General features: G+C 36.4%; 3 protein-coding genes across 12 annotated transcripts; 2 read left to right on the top strand and 1 right to left on the bottom strand.

Annotated features, from left to right (window-relative positions):
• Window positions 1-628: 628 nt before the first annotated feature.
• On the top strand, window positions 629-4,302 carry Ykt6 (YKT6 v-SNARE homolog). Of its 4 annotated transcripts, none has more exons than XM_076324131.1 (4): window positions 629-699; window positions 2,598-2,794; window positions 3,025-3,296; window positions 3,374-4,302. In XM_076324131.1, the coding sequence occupies exons 2-4, from the start codon at window positions 2,605-2,607 to the stop codon at window positions 3,512-3,514; spliced, it is 603 nt and encodes a 200-aa protein (XP_076180246.1). In that variant the 5' UTR covers window positions 629-699; window positions 2,598-2,604; the 3' UTR covers window positions 3,515-4,302. The 4 variants fall into 4 exon arrangements, with proteins under 4 accessions (XP_076180246.1, XP_076180244.1, XP_076180247.1 ...); XM_076324129.1 differs by lacking the exon at window positions 629-699 and adding an exon at window positions 2,138-2,332 and having other exon boundaries at window positions 3,374-4,300; XM_076324132.1 differs by lacking the exon at window positions 629-699 and adding an exon at window positions 2,168-2,190.
• Window positions 4,303-4,713: 411 nt separating this feature from the next.
• Nd-42 (NADH dehydrogenase (ubiquinone) subunit ND-42) lies at window positions 4,714-7,797 on the bottom strand. Of its 2 annotated transcripts, XM_076323941.1 has the most exons (6): window positions 7,721-7,797; window positions 6,547-6,620; window positions 6,384-6,456; window positions 5,492-6,133; window positions 5,014-5,406; window positions 4,714-4,942 (listed from the first exon to the last, which is right to left on the bottom strand). In XM_076323941.1, exons 3-6 carry the CDS (start codon window positions 6,450-6,452, stop codon window positions 4,802-4,804), a joined length of 1,245 nt encoding a protein of 414 aa, XP_076180056.1. In that variant the 5' UTR covers window positions 6,453-6,456; window positions 6,547-6,620; window positions 7,721-7,797; the 3' UTR covers window positions 4,714-4,801. The 2 variants fall into 2 exon arrangements, with proteins under 2 accessions (XP_076180056.1, XP_076180055.1); XM_076323940.1 differs by lacking the exons at window positions 6,547-6,620; window positions 7,721-7,797 and having other exon boundaries at window positions 6,384-6,540.
• Ack-like (activated Cdc42 kinase-like) lies at window positions 7,179-18,430 on the top strand. 6 transcript variants are annotated; one of them, XM_076323939.1, is made up of 10 exons: window positions 7,660-7,885; window positions 8,198-8,308; window positions 8,774-8,866; window positions 8,951-10,537; window positions 10,611-10,850; window positions 10,917-11,038; window positions 11,354-11,584; window positions 15,651-16,252; window positions 16,335-17,395; window positions 17,516-18,430. In XM_076323939.1, the coding sequence occupies exons 1-9, from the start codon at window positions 7,870-7,872 to the stop codon at window positions 17,290-17,292; spliced, it is 3,960 nt and encodes a 1,319-aa protein (XP_076180054.1). In that variant the 5' UTR covers window positions 7,660-7,869; the 3' UTR covers window positions 17,293-17,395; window positions 17,516-18,430. The 6 variants fall into 6 exon arrangements, with proteins under 6 accessions (XP_076180051.1, XP_076180054.1, XP_076180053.1 ...); XM_076323938.1 differs by having other exon boundaries at window positions 10,917-11,053; XM_076323935.1 differs by lacking the exons at window positions 16,335-17,395; window positions 17,516-18,430 and having other exon boundaries at window positions 12,349-15,724.
• Window positions 18,431-18,705: the final 275 nt, after the last annotated feature.

Here is an 18,705-nt window from a genome sequence, read left to right as displayed (position 1 = left end):
TGTATTATTTATTGTTTTTTAATTATATCTTATGAATTGTTATATTATAATAAAGACGTGGCAGTCATTTAGTAATTACTTTAAATCGTTTTAAATATATATAGGATGAATTGAAATATTTTTTTAATCGAAGATTTTAAGAAGTTAATGAATATTAGTTGATTTATGTAAATAATAAAAAGTGCATTAAATTGTATCTTCTTATCGAAATTTTCTTTACAATATACCTCATATTCTAATTTCAAAAAAGATTTTTACACAATCGAAATAGATTAAAAACGTAGTCAATCAACTTATGCATTCCAACGCATTCTACCAATCAAAAGTCGAGACGCGTCTATGCATTAAATAGTATGGGCAAATTTTATTGAGCGATGTGCTTGATCTTAAGTTAGTTTTGAAAGGTCTGGAAAGCGATATCTTTTTTGAATCCAAGCTAATAAATGTTTTTCCTAATGAGGAAATTGACCGTCTACTTGTTTAGGATGCCCAAGTTTCAGGATCCTTTAGTATCCAAAAAGCATCTTTTAATTTTGGATCTGAATTATTGGCATCTAGCAATTAAAGATGCTACCGTGTTGACAATGGGGTTACCACACTGTTATACGCATATACTGTGGTCGAGTATGTTAAAACAGCGCGCTGGAACAAATCAGTCGATCGGACGAACCGATCATTCCAACGCGCTCCGTCTTAGAGGTGAGATACGTCTTTTCATACAATTTTGAATGCAATCAAAATAAATTAAAGTAATTTAAATGTTTTAAATGTCTAAGTAATTAGATGAATCAATTAGCCAGATTTCTTTTTGTGGTTCACTGCGGTGACATGCTTGACTAGATAATCGTTACATGACTTTAATGAGTTTAATAAAGTAAATCATTTATTTGACAAGTGTCAAAATTATACAAGTGATTTTGAAGTATTTGGACATTATACCGACAATACAAAAATTGAAATTTATGATAAAATTATTAACAACTATTTTTCTTCTTCTAATACAGTCAATTCATCATTCATTAAAAGCATTTCAAAACCCGCTTATATGAAGTTATATTTTCTCTGTGCCGTTTTTTTAGTTTTATTTACTTCTTTTAATATTTGCCGGACATATATTTTTATTTTTCTAAAAGTTAAATTTATTTACTTATACATTTAAATACAAACGAAAAAACATCGTTTTTTCAACGATCATAAGAATTGGTTCTTTTGCGAGTCTATTTCGATGAGCGGTTTGAGCATAAATTATGACGTCATTATTGCCTTGCAAAACGTAAATAATACATAAGCGCTTGATGGGTGTTTCAACTAAAAGTATCTCAATTACGAATATATAGAGCAAATGAAAAAGGAAACAATAAGAATAAAAAATGAATAAGCTTTGAATGAAAGTGCAAGCGGAAAAAGGAAGAATAAGGAATTATGATGCAATATTTAGAAATGTAACAATGTATAAAGTGTAACGTAAAGATTGTAAACTGTAAGGAAACAATAATTCTATTCACGCGCAATTTGTATTTATCATACGTACTCTAAAATTTGTTTGTACTAAATTTTTCCTTTTCTCTCGCGGGGCAATGACGTACATTTATTAGAATTTTCTACCCAATTTTACCAATACTTCTGTCGTTAAATGCTTGCTGTTTTTTTTTTTACTACGGGGAAATCAATTGTTTGTTTTTATAATCTACCATACGGGCTATCGGAATTAGTAGTATCGCGGCACGTCTAAATAGGCTTTTTCTCGCTCTTTGTTTGCTTCTTATAGACAAACTAATCCAAGAACATTTTTAATTTACGTTTTCGTAATCCTTGTCACCATACTTTCGATTCATATAGAAAAGTTGTACAATTTTAGTATTAATTGAATATGTTTCCTTATTAGTGTCCTAGAAGTTCCTCTTAATTTCAGGTGAAGTATTATTATATGTATATAAATACTTATGTTACATAAAAATATTTAAACTGTAGTTTGATTGTTTATTTTCTTTTTATTATCCTATAAAATAGAAACTTTCTGTTTCGTCAAAATAAATCGATACTCTTTGGACAAACTCATATGTGCTTACAATTCATACTCAAAGAATAAAAATAATCTGTCAAATTTAGGCACAAATGCGATTGAGAAAGTTTATTGAACTGAGAACCTCTATTGCCAACATGGCGATCTCCTTGTTCCATAAAATCGAAGTAGGTGTAGTCATAAATGAAAATAAGAATAATTATTGAATCATTCTTGAAAATAAATAATCTGGTGATTTAATGTACGTCTGATACGTGTGTCGTGTACTTGAAGAATTAAAGCTACGGAAAAAGTTTATACCAGTTAGTGGTAGGTTCGATCCATTAGGTTCCTTCAATAAAAACATATTTTCCACTACTTGATCACAATGTATCCAAAAATCTTTGCATTTATCGTTATAAAGCTATTATTATCAATTTCTATAATCAGAAGAATCATTTAAAACATAAATATTTGAACGTGTTTCGAATTATTATTTTTGGTATGTTAAAATTGGAACAAATTATTAATATAATATACTCCCTACAAAATAACAAATGTTTAACCTAATAAAAACAGTTTATTTATTTTACAGCCAAAAAATGGTAAAGTTATATGCGTTGTCTATTTTATATAAAAATCCTACATCAGCAACAATGCTGAAATCTGCCTATGATGTAGAATCATTTTCATTTTTTCAAAGAGGAAGTGTTAAAGAGTTTATGAGTTTTGTAAGTAAAACCATTGTGGAAAGGACTCAAATCAGCTTTAGACAAAGTGTAAAAGAAGGAGGTAACGTTCATTAAAATGTAGTGTTTATTTATATTTAATATTTATAATTATTTTAGAAGAGAATATGTAGTGCTTCCATTAAAAGAACACAATCATACATTCAAAGAAATATAGTATGTAAAATTTAAAAAATTTTAAACAAAACATGTTATATTAAATATATATCTATGTATTGCTTTTTTTTGCTTATAATTGTGATTCATATTTTTAATAAAGTGGTTTCTCAATAGATTATATGTGTCATGTGTATGTAAGAGCTAATAATCTTGCTGCAGTTCTTATATCGGATCATGAATATCCTAGGAGAGTAGCTCATACACTTATTACAAAAGTTATGGATGAATTTGTTGCAAAATATCCAGCTTCAACATGGGAAACTTTAAATGAAGCCACAATCGATTTTTCGCAGATCAATATATATTTAGCAAAATATCAAAATCCTAATGAAGCAGATGCTTTGACTAAAATGCAAAATGATTTAGATGAAACAACAATCATTTTGGTAAGTTATATGAATCAAGAATATGGTAAAAGTGTTTCAATTAAAATTTCTGTTTATTTGCCTTATGCAATTTGTAGCACAATACATTAGAGGCTGTTCTTCAAAGAGGAGAGAAATTGGATGACTTGGTTTCAAAATCGGAAGGTCTCAGCACACAGTCAAAAGCATTTTATAAAACTGCACGAAAAACTAATTCTTGTTGCAGTTTGGCTCCTTAAAAGCTTTTATTAATAAATTATACTGAGTATATTTCAGAAAAATATTATTATCAGTTTTATAATGGCAATGCAAAGTGCAAAATATTAGTATTATACATGTTTCATTAAAACAAATAATGAAACAAATTCTTAGGTTCTGTCATGTGCAACAGTAAACGTTCAATGTACAGATTGTTTATATGTAGAGTGTATGATTATACTTAACTACTGCCGGTTTCACCCAATTGACTCTCATTGTTGATTTGTAATGATTTTTCATTAAAAAATGTTGCACAATTGTTATCAATGGAAAACAATTTAAACTGTGCTAACTTTGTACAGGAATGTATAATTTAAAAGTAAACAATAAGATATAGTACGTACACAGTACCACATTCCAATTTTATTTTGTTAAATGCAAATAAAACACGAAAATGAGGTATAAAAAAAATAAGTGCAAATACCTCAGTGAAAAAAATAAGTGCATGTTGTAAGTACAATTTTCAAACTTATTGAAATACTGAAATGAAACATTTGTTTAAGTTCATAACTAATATTTCCATATTAATTTATGACTTACTGTAGTAAATAATGAATGATACATTTAGTATTTATAAACAGTTTGCTTCTCTTTTTGCATTGAATTATAGCATTTTTTTTATGAATATTTGGATAAAGTATTTGAAACTTAAAAAGGTGATAATTTTCTAATTATCTTATACAACCAGAATTTACTATTTTTACACTAACTTTATTGGTACAAGATGCAAGAGTTCACTACAGTGTTGTAGAGTGAAAATGTTTAGTTCAATAAATTTGTAAACTACTATTACTAATTTTTATATAAACCAAAGTACTTCTATAAATTGTGCAAATTTTATTATTATTAAACACTTATGAATTATAATTTCAGTTTTTCCATAAATAATTAATGTTCTAGTTGTAATACCATACTAGAAAATACATTTAAACTATTTGTGATCTTCATGTATATGAACGAATATAACTTCGTACATGTTTATATTTTTAATGTGTATGTTTTGTGTCAAAAGATGGAATAATAACAATATTATAAAATATATCATATTCAGTATGTGAATTTATTATGTCCATTCATAAATATATCACTATTAAGAAGAAAATTGTGTTATTTATATTATAGACAATATAATTATTAAAATTGACACAAGGATAGTGGAGCAATTATATATTCAAATAAAAAATGTTGACATTGTTTTATTGTACTACAATATTGAGCATAACAATTACTTCAATTTATTGCAAGAATGCTCGATTTTGCTTTAACTTCTAGTTTGACATATATTTACTCCGATTCACAAAATCACAAGGGGTCCTACGCAATGTAAACCTCTTAAATGATGGTATTTTCCACAAAACTTGGTCACCACAATCTGGATTGAATCCCTCTTCATATTTTTCACTGGGACACTTTAAAGAAGTTGAATGTGTATAAATAATTTTTAACTGCTTGGAGAACAATTGAAAAATTATATACTTACATTTTCCAATACATTTTTTAATGTTCTTTCTTCTTCAGTTTCCCAATACAGTTCACGAGGCCATGATAGTAATTTAGAGTCATACAAGGACATGAACATTTGCGGTCTTTTACTATCAACCGCATGTCTGACCTCTAGAAGATCTCCTGTAGTATTAAATACCCAATCAGACAGTTTATTGTCTTCATAATTATCAAAGTCAATTTCTTCAATATTTTCAACTACAGTAGTTAAATCACCCGCTTTGGACCAATCATATATTAATAAATGCGAGTGATGTCCTAACTTCTTTAATATCTGCTCTTTATATATGTTCTCCATATCTGTTAGGAATTGTGTTGAAAAGACTTTTGAATTGACTTCATAGGGTCTACCTTTTTGCTTGATTTTCTCCTGCAATGTATTAATTCAAGACTTCAAAAGTAAATTAAATTAAAATATTTTAATTCACTGTAAAACAACAAATAAGGGAACATACCTTGACAAGTTCTGCTGGTACATCTAAATATATTATCAAATGTGGTTTTAAAAGAAAATCCAATCCAAGCTCTCTCATATACATATAATGTTGTAACACTAGTTCACTAAGGTATCCTGCATTTGCCATAGCTTGTGCAAAAACTATATCCGAGTAGGCACTTCGATCGAGTATTACACCTTGACCAGTTGAAAGTAAATGGAGCAAAGCATTTAAATATTGCTCAAATCTCATTAGAAAGAATGTCTTTTGAAAATATGCTGCCCTTTTATCATCGGGATTTTCTAAAAATCTTGGTACATCAAAACTTTTAGTATAGAATGGTAATTTTGAATCTAATTCACGGATGTCAAAACCATATGAATTAATGTATAAATCATCTTGAGTTGGAGCTGGCATGTACAATAATCCAAATTCGTTTGCTAAGTGCTCACAGAGTTTAGACTTTCCTATAGCTGGAGGACCATCTACAACCACCAATTTTGTATTGCCATCAAATCTATCTAGCATTGGATCTGTCAATTCATGGAGATAAGTAAATTTTTTTTTCCAATAAGGAAATGGAGCAGGTTTATTTCTAGGTTCTTGATATGCAGTTCTCGTCAAAAAGGCTACTTGTGTTACATTGTGATTTTTTAATGTCTGGAAAACAAATTTAAAAATTAAAATTTTGTTATTACATAGTGCTATTTTTTATGATTACAACAATTTTTCAATAAATTCTAACTACATTTTTTAATACTTTTTTAAACAATTAACACAGATTGAATGTTGACACTTGTAAAACAATCATTCTTTTAACATTCTTTAATTTTATTACCACTCTTAAAGAAAGAGTAAAATAAGAAATCATTGAATTAAGTAATTTAACAATATCCCTCATAGTACTAACCTTATATAATCGAAGTAAACAACCAGTAGGATTAATTTTTGAGACACCGACAAAAAAGATTGATGCCATTATACTGAAAGGAATATCGCTCAGATGAAAAGCATTTAAGTACAATTAACAAAACATTATAGTATGACCAACACTTTTCATATTTGTCTCTTACCGCACACCCTATGACCTGACAATTCTGTATCTTCAGTGGTGCTCATTTAAAGTATTTTAATACACGTACTATCACTGTAACAAAATAAAATATTACGAAATAAATGTTTTGTAACAGTGCATTTATCTTATAGAAAATTAAAGGCGACAAAATGCAAAGTTATTAACAATATATTTAATATTAAGTTTATATAGTATAAATGTTGCACGAATTACCCAAGATATTCAAACAATTATAAGAACAAAATTTGAGATGTAACTTTATAAACAAATATATTTATTTTATTAGATTATTTCATAAAACAGAGTAATAAAATTCAATTAGGAAATGCGTTGTTTAATGAAAAAAAAGAAAATTTTTAGAGGTAATAAGATATGAAATGCGTTCTTGATGATTGTTACAATTTTTTCTCAGTCGATTGAATCTCTAATTTAATATCGTTTGAGAACAGGGATACAAATAATGAAATAAAGAAATTTGAAGTTATTAGATTTCTTAATATTTTATTTGCAATAATGTATTTACAACGTTTATTCATTAAATAGCATAAATATAAATACTTATAAAGTTTTTTCGCTGCATTTCTAACTATTGATACTAATTTCAAATCTGTATTATTTGGACCTGCGGTAGTTTGAAGAAATAGTGAGAATCGTAGCCCTCTGGCGGAGAGTTCTGAAGCATAGCCACAGCCCAGAAAACCGCTCGCAAACAAATCTGGTGGTTCACGATAAGATTGAAGTATCGAGCTACTCGGATCGCTGTTTCGTTGCTATAAATTGTTGTTAAACGCAAGAAATATTCTGGCCGTCGAGTATCTAATACAAAGAAAACAGAAGTCGTCTCAAAGAAGGCGAGTATCATAGCGTCAGGAAAGATGTGAACCTAACAAGAGATCCAGGATTTGCATGGCGGAGGGGAGAGACCCCGAACAACGAAGAAAGAGAAGTCTCGTGATTTTGTGATCGCCGATCAGTCGAAGTGGCAGACGCTCGCGTCCCATGACAAGGAGAGGAGGTCTGACCGTACCGTGCTGCGTCATCGTAGAATGGGTGAGCGCTACGACGCGAGCTCGAAAAATGCTTATAAATAATTGTCTATTTGAAGCGCGCGGGGCGTGTCTTGCACGGAGATGCAACGATTCAGCATGACCCTCTCTCTATTTCGTACCCACCTTCTATTTTTCTCCTTGTTGCCCCGCTTCGATTCGATGCCCACGATGACACACCGAGGACGAGGAACGTTACTCGACCTGGTGTTTGTTCGATTGACGTGCGCGGTTTTTCAAAGTATTCAGAACTCTGGATTTTATATCATCTATATATGGTGCCGGAGCTGGGTAAAACTTAAAACAGAAGCGTTTAAATTATTTTGAGAAAAACCGTACCTCTTTTTCACGAGAATTCAATAGTGTTTTCAAAATTTTATAGAATATTTTATTTTAATTAGAATACATTAAATTTGGACATTCAGTAACCCATTTGTTATTCACTAATGTATTTTACCCGGCTTTGGACTCGGTGCACACGGTACACCGGGATTGCTGTCGCGTGCCAAGGATTTCGTGCTCCCCCACTCCCACCATCACCTCTATTCTATTATTTTCTATTTTCCCTCCCCGGTTGTACGTTTTGTGTTTTCTTTCCATAAGAGAAGCTTCGAGTCGCGGCATATCTTTTCTGTCACACAAAAACTCGTCTCCATGATTCGATGCTCGTGCGATTCTTGACAAATAATGTGCATTCGAGCAACGACCGTGTTCGTAGGTATATTATTGTGTCCCAACAGTGCTTGCCGACCGTAAACGCGGAAGTTTCGTTCTCTTCAACGCATGAGAAGTCCTGTCTGAGAGTTTCATGAAGTAAGCGATACGGATTCGCAGTGATCTTTGCGGATGAATTATTTTTTATAAAGATTTTTCGCGAACACTTTGACATTCGACGCGATGCTAATTGAATTAAGCGATGCGGAAAGCGGTTTTCTCTTATTATCTATAAGCAATCAAGTTCGACGCTTCAGAATCGTTGATAAAACTTCGTGAACAAACTGATAATTATCGTACGTCTAAAAATGTACATATATAACATTTATGTAAAAAGATTCGTTGATGTTTTTGTTGTCATGTGTCATAGGTTATCGAGAAATTTTAATGTATTATAGCAGTCTATTTGTTATGGTTAATATTTGATATTCAGTAGTATTTATGTGTAATTGTTCACATTTGAAGACACACAAGGAGGAATGTCCCGCAACACTGGACCTGGTTTGTACGAGTTCCTTATGGAAGCAGAGTTACAGCAATATTATCCTGGAATTCGAGGTGTGGATTTTTACAAAATTTTCAAGTATTTGATAAATTTTATTTGTAAATATTTCTTCGATCGAAATATATTTATTTTAATAGGGGACTTGAAGATACAGACGACTGCTCAATTAAAATATGTAACGGAGGAAGACTTGAATGCAATTGGAATGAGTAAGCCAGAAATGCGTCGTTTGAAGAAATACTTCCAGAAACATTTCCCACAAAATTATCTTTCAAAATTCAAAAAGATGCTATTACCAAAACGTGAAGAACAAATTTCAAGTGCTTTGACTATGTTACCAGAAGAAAGGCAAGATAGACCACCAATTCGTGTTCCTAATAAACACATGATACCAGCTGATGCAATCATTGTGAACAAAGAATTGGGAACAGGAGAGTTTGGAGTTGTCCAGCAAGGTGTATGGACAAATGATGGAGAAAGAATACAAGTAGCTATCAAATGTTTGTCACGAGAAAGAATGCAAAACAATCCCATTGAATTTTTAAAAGAGGCAGCTATAATGCATGCAATAGATCATGAACATATTGTAAGATTATACGGTGTTGTTTTGGATACAAATTCTCTGATGCTTGTGACAGAATTAGCACCCTTAAGATCATTATTAGAGTGCCTCAAGGAACCTAGTTTACGTCCCAGTTTTCCAGTTCTCTCCCTATGCGATTTTGCAGTGCAAATTGCAGATGGTATGCAATATTTAGAAGCGAAAAGATTAATACATCGTGATCTTGCCGCTAGAAATATTTTGGTTTTTTCCAAGAATAAAGTGAAAATATCTGATTTTGGATTATCCCGGGCTTTAGGGGTTGGAAAAGACTATTATCAAACAAATTTCAATGTAAATTTAAAGTTACCAATAGCATGGTGTGCCCCAGAATGCATATCTTACTTAAAATTTACTTCAGCCAGCGATGTATGGGCCTATGGAGTTACTCTATGGGAAATGTTCAGTTATGGTTTTCAACCATGGGCAGCATTAACAGGTCATCAAATCTTAGAAGCGATAGATGAACCAAATTTTCAGAGATTAGAACAACCGGAATGTTGTCCGAAGGATTACTTTTCACTCATGCAACAGTGCTGGCAACATGAACCAGCCAAAAGACCTAAATTTTCAGAATTAATTAATCTTTTACCTGATTTGAAACCAGAACAAGTTCAAGCTGTCCAAGACAGTACAGAAACAGGTCAACTTGTTTATAGGCAAGGAGATGTTATTACTGTTTTGGACAAAGGAAGTACTAATACTTTGTGGAAAGGTGTTTTGAATAATGGAAAAACTGGTATTTTCAATCCTGCTCACACGATAGCTTATCTTGGATCTAATTTACCAAGCAATAAGCCCGGAGAATTCACACGAGGAGATGGTAAAAATGCCTTTTCTTCCCAACGACGAAAAATTCGGACGGATATGATTTCTTCTCCGCAAGGTGATTTGAAGCACACTGGTCATGTTGGATTAGATGGAGCTTATTTTGGTGATATTGGCTTCCTTGGGGGAAAGAATCCACATTTGCCGCGGCAAGTTGTAACTCCGTACAAACCGCAAGAGGATGTAACAGATAATTCTAGTCAAGTTGTAAATCAAGATGCAAGAAATCCAGAGACAAACAGAGAATTATTAAGGGACAATAGAACTATGCAGCAAGATACTCAAAACAAGCATGGTATGTACTTGGTTTATATTAAATTTGAAAAATTATTAGAACAGCAAATTATTGATTATGTTTTGTACATTAGAAAGTTTGTGGTCAGACACCAGTTCCGAAATATGCCATGTGGGGGCAGTGGCTAATTCAAGTATACAGTCTGTTTCTACAAATATGGCTAATAGTATGGATACTCTTGGAGCAGATCACGAATACCATGAAATTAGCGACGAAGAAAATCAAGATAGTCCGTTACGTTTTGACAAAACATTAAACTTTGACTTTGGCCCAAGTTTATTGGCTGAAATGGATCAAATGTTTAGATCTTTAGGTAAACTCAGTGATGTAGAGTTAATGTTGTACTAACTTATGGTACATATTTATGTTTGTTTATTAGGATCGTCCCCTCCTCCACCACCCCCTGTTCATCCTATATCTACTGAACATGAATCAAGTAATGTTAGAAATGAATTAAGAGAGATACAAGCGAAACAGTGCAACAAGAAGAAACAAGCCACCGTGAGTCCAATAAATGTACAGTAATATTTTTTCTTATTTATAATTATGCTTTTACGTGTTATTAATTATTATTTATTTTTTATTCATTATTTGCTGCTGTGTATCATATTTTATTATACATATTATATGTATTATTTGCATGCAAAAGCATAGAACCCAAAATTCTTAGCATTCAAGAACAGAGTTAGTAAATACAGCGTTATAAAAGCATATACAGCTAGATAAATGAATATACAGCGTTCACGTCGCGAAAAGCAGAAATTTTTATTGTATTATTCATTGACCAGAGATGGTAAACGTTTCTCTTATATTTAGGTGAAGCCTATCTCAGCTGCCGATCAGAAAACACTCTACTCAGCCATTGCTATGGCACAGGAATTGACAGCACGTTCCATGACAGATCTTGAACATCCACCGGAGTCTCCCCGAACACCTGCCAGTCCTTCAAGACGCAGAAAGTTCTCTTTTAAGTTGCCACATCAACACAGTCCCAAACCAGACAGACGACACTTTTCAGAAGAAGCTGCCAGTATACCTGACATACAGGTACATTAAACAAAGTTTTTGTTCAATCACTGAACTTTTTAAAAAATACACAAACTAACATAATCAGAACACAATCTAACCTTACACTCGAAAACTAATTCAATTCACATGTAGCAAAAACTGGTAACTAATACATAAGGGCAGAAATACTCATGATTAAATGTGATTTATTTATCCAATAATACACATAAGCATTTTACACGCACAGAATAAGAATTGGACAAATTTAAGCAAAAGGTTTCCTTTACTACCAAAGCTTTCAGATACAAATACATTTTATCTCTATACAACATTTAAATCCATTTCATTGAAACTGTTATGGAACAGAGTTAATTCCTGATGCCACACTAAAGAGTAGGTATATATTGCAGTCGTATCTGTTCTTAATATTCCAATCTAAGTTACTTGTTCGTACCTTAAATCGATACAGTGCTTATTAATTTACAAAGAAGACTAATCTCGACTTTCCTCTAATCCTTTCCTGTCTGTTTATTTTTCGTTTGTTTCTGAATTTTTCAATTTTCGTTATGATTACTTCATGTTTTATTTATCGTTGCATTGCCACGCTAAAAACATTCTTTGATTTCTGTGAACTGTATATGATCATTGAATGAAACCTTCATCAACCTTCTCATGTGGTGCTTTGCTGGTTTAAAACGTGGTGTTCCTGTATTTTGCATGGTCGTTTCCAATCAACGCTTGTTACGTGTCAATTTCTTTGAATAAACTGCATGGTAACGGACTTTCAATGTCAATCAATCAAGTGGTTGTGTTCGAGTTTGCAATCGTTGTCGTCTACCGTCTCCAGCATAGAATCGCTGGGTGCGCCATCTACTTTGAAACTACCGTTATGGGACAAAGCATCGGCTGAATTTTGTTTTGCAAAGTCACGCGAGCTTTTGACAAAACCCAATGCGTGGACCTCGTACATGGACATAGAGTTTGACGCCCACATCTTGGACAATGCGGCCATGAAACAGAATCTCGTGAAGTCGACCGAGTTTCTAGAAAATGGTAACAGGAAGAGCAATTTTAATTGTGAAAACGTAATGGAAATGGATGGAAAACTGAACGTTCTCCAACAGAACGGACAAGTACCTTTGAGCGTAGAGAATTCAAACTTTGATTTTCCTCGTGATTCGAAAAGGGTGTCCACCAGTTATGTTGATCGTTATTTTGAGCAACCGAAATACTTCGATGATGACAACACTCCAGACTGTACCACCGAGAAAGCGTTATATTTTGGTGAGGAAAAATTGGATCGATATGATGAGATCAATAACTTGGAGCAACCTAGCAGATCCGCTTGTTACTCGAACATTCAAGAGCAATGTTCCATAGTGGTCAATAAACCTAATCAACAGGTACTAAACAAATTCGGTAACTGTGATCAGCCGCTGAAGGACGGTATAGCGAATTTTGATACTCATTGCGATGAAACAACGAGTCTCGGCTCAATGAAAGAAAAACCAACGAACTTTGTCGATTTCCCACGTAGCAAGCCGATTAAATTCGAGTCATCGAGAGAGAAGATTGGTAACTTGGATCTCGGCACGCGGCCCAAGATCTCTAGTTCTTTTAGCGACTCGTCGAAGATGAATATACCGGAATTTCCCAAAAAGATTGATCTACCAAAGGCAAGAGGAGGAAAGGTATCCTTTGTGCCCAGAAACACGAATCAAGAAACTAAAAGTGTCATTTACGGGTCGACGGACAGCATAAAAACCAATTTGAAAACAGGAAGCGGATTGGACAGTCCAAGAGGAAACATGGAAGCTGTGAGGATCAATATACAGAGTTTTCGTAAGATTGAGCAAAATCAGAACGGTCACGATAGTTTTCCTTTTGTAATATCCAATAATCCATTGTTCATTGCCGAATCCGAGAAGAAGGAGTCGCCTGTTTATAGTAGTTCAGAGAGTTTGCGGGTCAATTTTCAACGGCTCAGGCGAAAGTCCGATGCAGAGGCGAATAATCAAGTGGAGTTGAGCAGCAAACTCTTGGCAGACAAGTACCAACGCGAAGTAGCAGGTTTAGAAAGTGTAAAGAATTACCTAGATTCGAAGAAACTACCTAGACTAAGTAAACTGACACAGAACATGATCCAACTGGGTAAGAACATTGGTCAAAATTCGAGAAACATTGAAAGCACCACATCCAAGTCATTGGTCACTAATATGAGAAACCTAGATCTGTCCGGACAAACTCAAACACCTCTTAGAAGCTTGAACATTCCTATTCAGAAGCCCAAGCATTTGGATTTGAACATTCCTCTGCAGTGTCAGTCGCAGATCAGCATGAAGATGAATCTAACACAAAAGATAAATCCTCCACCGAGTCCCACCATGCACCAACACATTCTGGAACCACCTAAATTGTATCAGAATGACAATTCAAGGAAGGAGGTGCCCAAGACTGATGTACTTTTGGAAAAAATGCCAATGACCACGAATATCTATCGACAGAGAACATCATCTCTTTCGGAGAACAGAAAGCCACCTATAAAAAATATACGAAGATCGTTTCATCCGGCAAACGATTCCAGCGAAGACTCGGACTCCATATCTCACTCAGAAACGGACATACGAAGCCGTTTACGTTACAAGCGCCGACACAAGAAACTTCCGCACAATATGCGCTTGAATTTCAAGAACAAGGGCCATTTTTTGCATCCGGAGACGGCTAGAGGGTTTTCGTCGATTGAATTGTGCGGGAAATCGCCACCACCATCGACCAGCTTTTTGAACTCACTATCACCACCTTTCTCCTCTAGAAATAACCTACTTTCTTGGCCGGAAAGCGCTCCAAGCTCTAGTTTAACGTTTACCAGTAATTCTGACTTAGACTCGGACACCAGTTCAGAGTACCCAGAGTTTACAAACGATATACTGACATTCCCACCTTCCCCTGCCCCGTAAACTTTAAACATCCCAAGTTCTGTAATGCTTTCGATTTGATCCGGAGCCTGATGTACCAAAGTATCACCATCGGTCCGTCAAGTGCATGATCTTGACAGGAACTTGTACTACGATACCAGAGTTGGGCAGTACTTTGATCTTGGAGAATTTTTTTTAACATCCTCCATCAGGTTGGATAAAGCTCAAATTTTAGTTAACAATTGACAAATGTCTGAAGTGCGTTTGGTGAACATTGTGCAAATAGTTTCTTCGTAGGTATATCACTTTCGACAGTCTTCATACGCAAAGAAAATATTGCAACATAACAGTATCTTTTTTCTGATATCGAACCAGCTTTATCTTGTATTATTCGAAGCAATTATTATCACAGTTTGTATAATAATAATAATAATTCAGCACCCATGACTTTGCTTTTAGGGTTTCTATTAGAATCGTGAACAACAGAACTTGTACAAATATTGTTCAACAGCGACGAATGGCTAGAGCGACGAGTGCAGTCATATTTGAAGATCCTGGGAACCGGTTGGATCACCACTGAAACAATAATACGAAACAATACCCAACTCTGGACAATACTCAGTGTACTTAAAACACAGAACTGCTCACAGACAGTTCGTGTCACATACGCTTAGCATGCTTGCATGTTACACTAATTATTAAATAACGTCTAGCGGATAATACGTTTGGATGCATTTACACGTTTATACTATTTGTACTTGGAGGACATTGGAATGGGAATCCTAGAGTATGTAATCGGAACTACGTGTCGATACTATGTTTTGTTTACACGCATATACGAATCTCGTACCCCGATGTGCTCGAAACGCTCCACCTACCCACACGTTGCATCCGTTTCAGTTGGAGTAGCGTATCGTTTCTAGCATCATCTCTAGTCGGCCTATGTCGAATGTAATTCACTTCCCCACATACACACGTTTGCACTTTGAGCCCGAGAGAGTGTGTTCAAGCATCGTTTCCACTTGCTCGCGGTTTCCTTTCAGTTACGAGAGGATCGAAGCCCGTGTACACGCTCCACGAGGATGTTTCTTTCACGTTTCGAACCATAGTCACTCCTCGTTTCTTAATTTTCTTTCTTTAATTTCTGTTCTCTTCTTTCCCGAATCTATCCCCTCCCACGGCTTGTTTAGGCTACGTTGTCGGACGAGGCCAAGGAAGTGTACAACAGTCTAGTGGAAACGCCGAGCATAGACACTGCTCCGGACACAAATCCGTTGCGCATGCTGCGCTCAGGTGTGCCCATAGTCAGGCCGAGAATCCGTGGAAACAAGCACGCCACGTTGGGCCATACCGGGTTCCATCAAGAGGACCTATCCAGCGACACGTTCCACTTTGACGCCTATCACAGCGGTTCGAAAACGTTGCCCAAGATCAGAGCACCGCCGCCGCCGCACGCGCCGCCTCCTCTACCGCACACACGTCATCTGGAGAGGCATCATTCAGCCCTGGAGATCGAGAACAATCAGAATCAAAGCAACGTGGACGAGAATCCGATACCATTGCCGCCCAGGGACAGGTCCAAGACTCTACAACCGAAGTCGAGTCTACCCAGGCATCAGAGGAAGCATCCTCTGATCATACCAGGTTGCGGGGTGACCAGGACTCTGGCGAAGATGGCGGTGACCACACCGCCCATTGAGGATCAGGTCGATAGTAGTCTTCAAGGTGCCGGTTCATCGGTGGCCAGTACCTCGTTGCAGGAGGGTTACTCGTTGGAGACTTCGGTTAACAGGTGAGCGACAGTGTAGTCGATCCAACGTAAACACCAACTTAACGCCAAGTTCCACAAATTTACCAATTTATGTTACTTTCAGCCCGGAGGAATTCGAACAACGCATAGACTCCGAACTGGCGGCGTTGGATTCTCTACCCGCCGACGAAACCAGACTCCACCGTTTCAGCGTGATCTCGGAAGATCTGCTCGAGTTTTCCGATAATCTGATCGATTGCGACGCACCTGAGTATCATCAGAACGCCCAGGAGAGCAGCGACGCGCACTCGACCAATTCATCGACGGAGCGTCTTCAGAGAAAGATCAGCGTCGAGTCGAAATGCTCTCTGAGAAGCTCGACCTCGAAATGTGTAGAGGAGAACGAGACCGGCGAGACGAGCAGGGATTCAACACCAACGGGATCGAGCACCAGGTCCGAGGATTCGGTTGCCTCCAGTAAACTTCAAGCCACGAGGACACCGTTGATACAGAGGCCGACGAATTACGCGATGCAGTACGATTACGGGGAATACTCATCGGAGAACGGTTCCCAGGGCAGGTGCAACGCGAGCAAACAACAACCAGAAACCGTGCAATCGAAAGAGCAATCTTCCACCATAGACACCAACGATAGCTTCCACTCTGCCGGTTTGACGAAGCCGTACAACAGGTTGTCCAACGAGAAACTACCTGGAAGAACAAACGATCTGTCGCGACAGTCCGATCACGTCTCGTGCGAGGACTTGTTGGAGTTTGCTTGTGACGGGCCGAACGCGAGGAGGACCCGAGGCCCACGGAACGGCGAACAATCGGACGAGGTGAGGATCATGATGAAAGTGCTTCACGAACAATCGACGCCGGAGTCCTGCATCGCAGCGTTGAACGTCACCGACTGGGACGTACTGGCGGCGATCAAGCTGGAACGTCTTCAGGGCTTGTTGAAGAAGGAGAACAACTATGTCGACCTCGAGGACTGCAAAGTGATGTTGAATCAGTGCGGCGGCGACGTCGTCAAGGCGGCCGCGTTGCTGCGAAACACGGACGACACTACCGCGGTTTAGCCGGTGTTTTGGTAACTGGCTGGCCCAGCCGGACGTGACGTCTCGGAGAGAAATGTTCCAACCGGAAGCGGCGACAATTCGATGCACGCTTGTTCTCGTGGGGGTGAGATAGAAGGGGGCTATAAATAGCATTTGTCTCAGAATGCCTTTTCTTGTAACGTTTCCGTTTCTCCGTGTGTAGGAAGGATAGATCAATTGACGCGATGTTTATTTATTATTGTAGGGTTACTAGAACGAGAATAGTATTCGGGACGTATTCTTTCTGCTGCCTAAGATGAGAGAGGCGCTTCAATTTAATACGTCGATAGAGCTTCTTCAGCGAGGAAATGCTACAGTGCGGTCCCGTTCGGAGCGGAGCATATACAGTCGGGATCGGAGACGGTGATCTCTCAAGGTCACTCAGGAGTTATCCTCCCCCCCCTACCGTACAGTTGGGCCGTTACGCTGGTCCCTGTCTTTCAAACAGAGATACGAACCGGCATAGCGTGAAAATAGATTGCTCGCCCGATGCGACTCAGAGTGGGGAGAGAGTGGTTTTGAGCGAACCGATCAAATTGATTTCGTTCCGACTATGGTTATCTTCTGCGCTGTTAAACATACTTGAAGAAATGTATTGAGGACATAAAAATGGGTCTCGTAGAGTTGTCACGAGATGCGACGATTATTCCTTTTTTTAGAGACATTTTTACTGAGAACGATCATCAACGCTTTTTCAAACGGGATCGCTTGTTGTTTTTTTTTTTTTTTTCTTTTTTTTCAAACAAGCTCGGTGATTTGGATTTCGTTTCAAAAAGTATTCAACGACCATGACTACACCGATGAAAATTCATCTCGTTAACTCTACGATATCGTTTCGTTGCTTTTATTTACATTTCTCCAAACATTTTTAAGGAGCAAAGAAGATAATTTATGCGTTCTGTTTCTGCTGGGCCAATTTGTATAGAGTAATAACTGTTTTTTTATTTAATTTAACTGTTAGCGAAAGGAATAAATTATGTTTCTTTTTCTCCGTTGTCGTCTATACAAACGTAATGTGATAATTTGCACAATAAACGTAACGCCAATCGGGTTTTGTGATCGGAATAGAAGCAAAGCCGCGATATATATACACACACACACACATATATACACACACACACACACATATATACACGCACGCACGCGCGCGCGCGCGCGCACACACACACACACACACACACACACACACATATTTTGCATCTTCTGTTAGGCGAGCGTTGAGAGAAAGTATTACGATGCCTATGACTCAGCAGCGAATAATCTTTGTATTGTGCGATACAGTGATCAAAGACTCTCTATATTTTGCGTTTCGTTTACCACCGCTCATAATTATTTTCAGAGGATCGTGTATTTTGTATAAGACAATCATTTTTGTAGTACTCGTGATCGACGATG

Source organism: Ptiloglossa arizonensis, chromosome 12, assembly GCF_051014685.1.
Source record: "Ptiloglossa arizonensis isolate GNS036 chromosome 12, iyPtiAriz1_principal, whole genome shotgun sequence".
NCBI classification, from domain to species: domain Eukaryota; kingdom Metazoa; phylum Arthropoda; class Insecta; order Hymenoptera; family Colletidae; genus Ptiloglossa; species Ptiloglossa arizonensis.
This window is presented reverse-complemented; position numbering and strand designations above follow the sequence as displayed.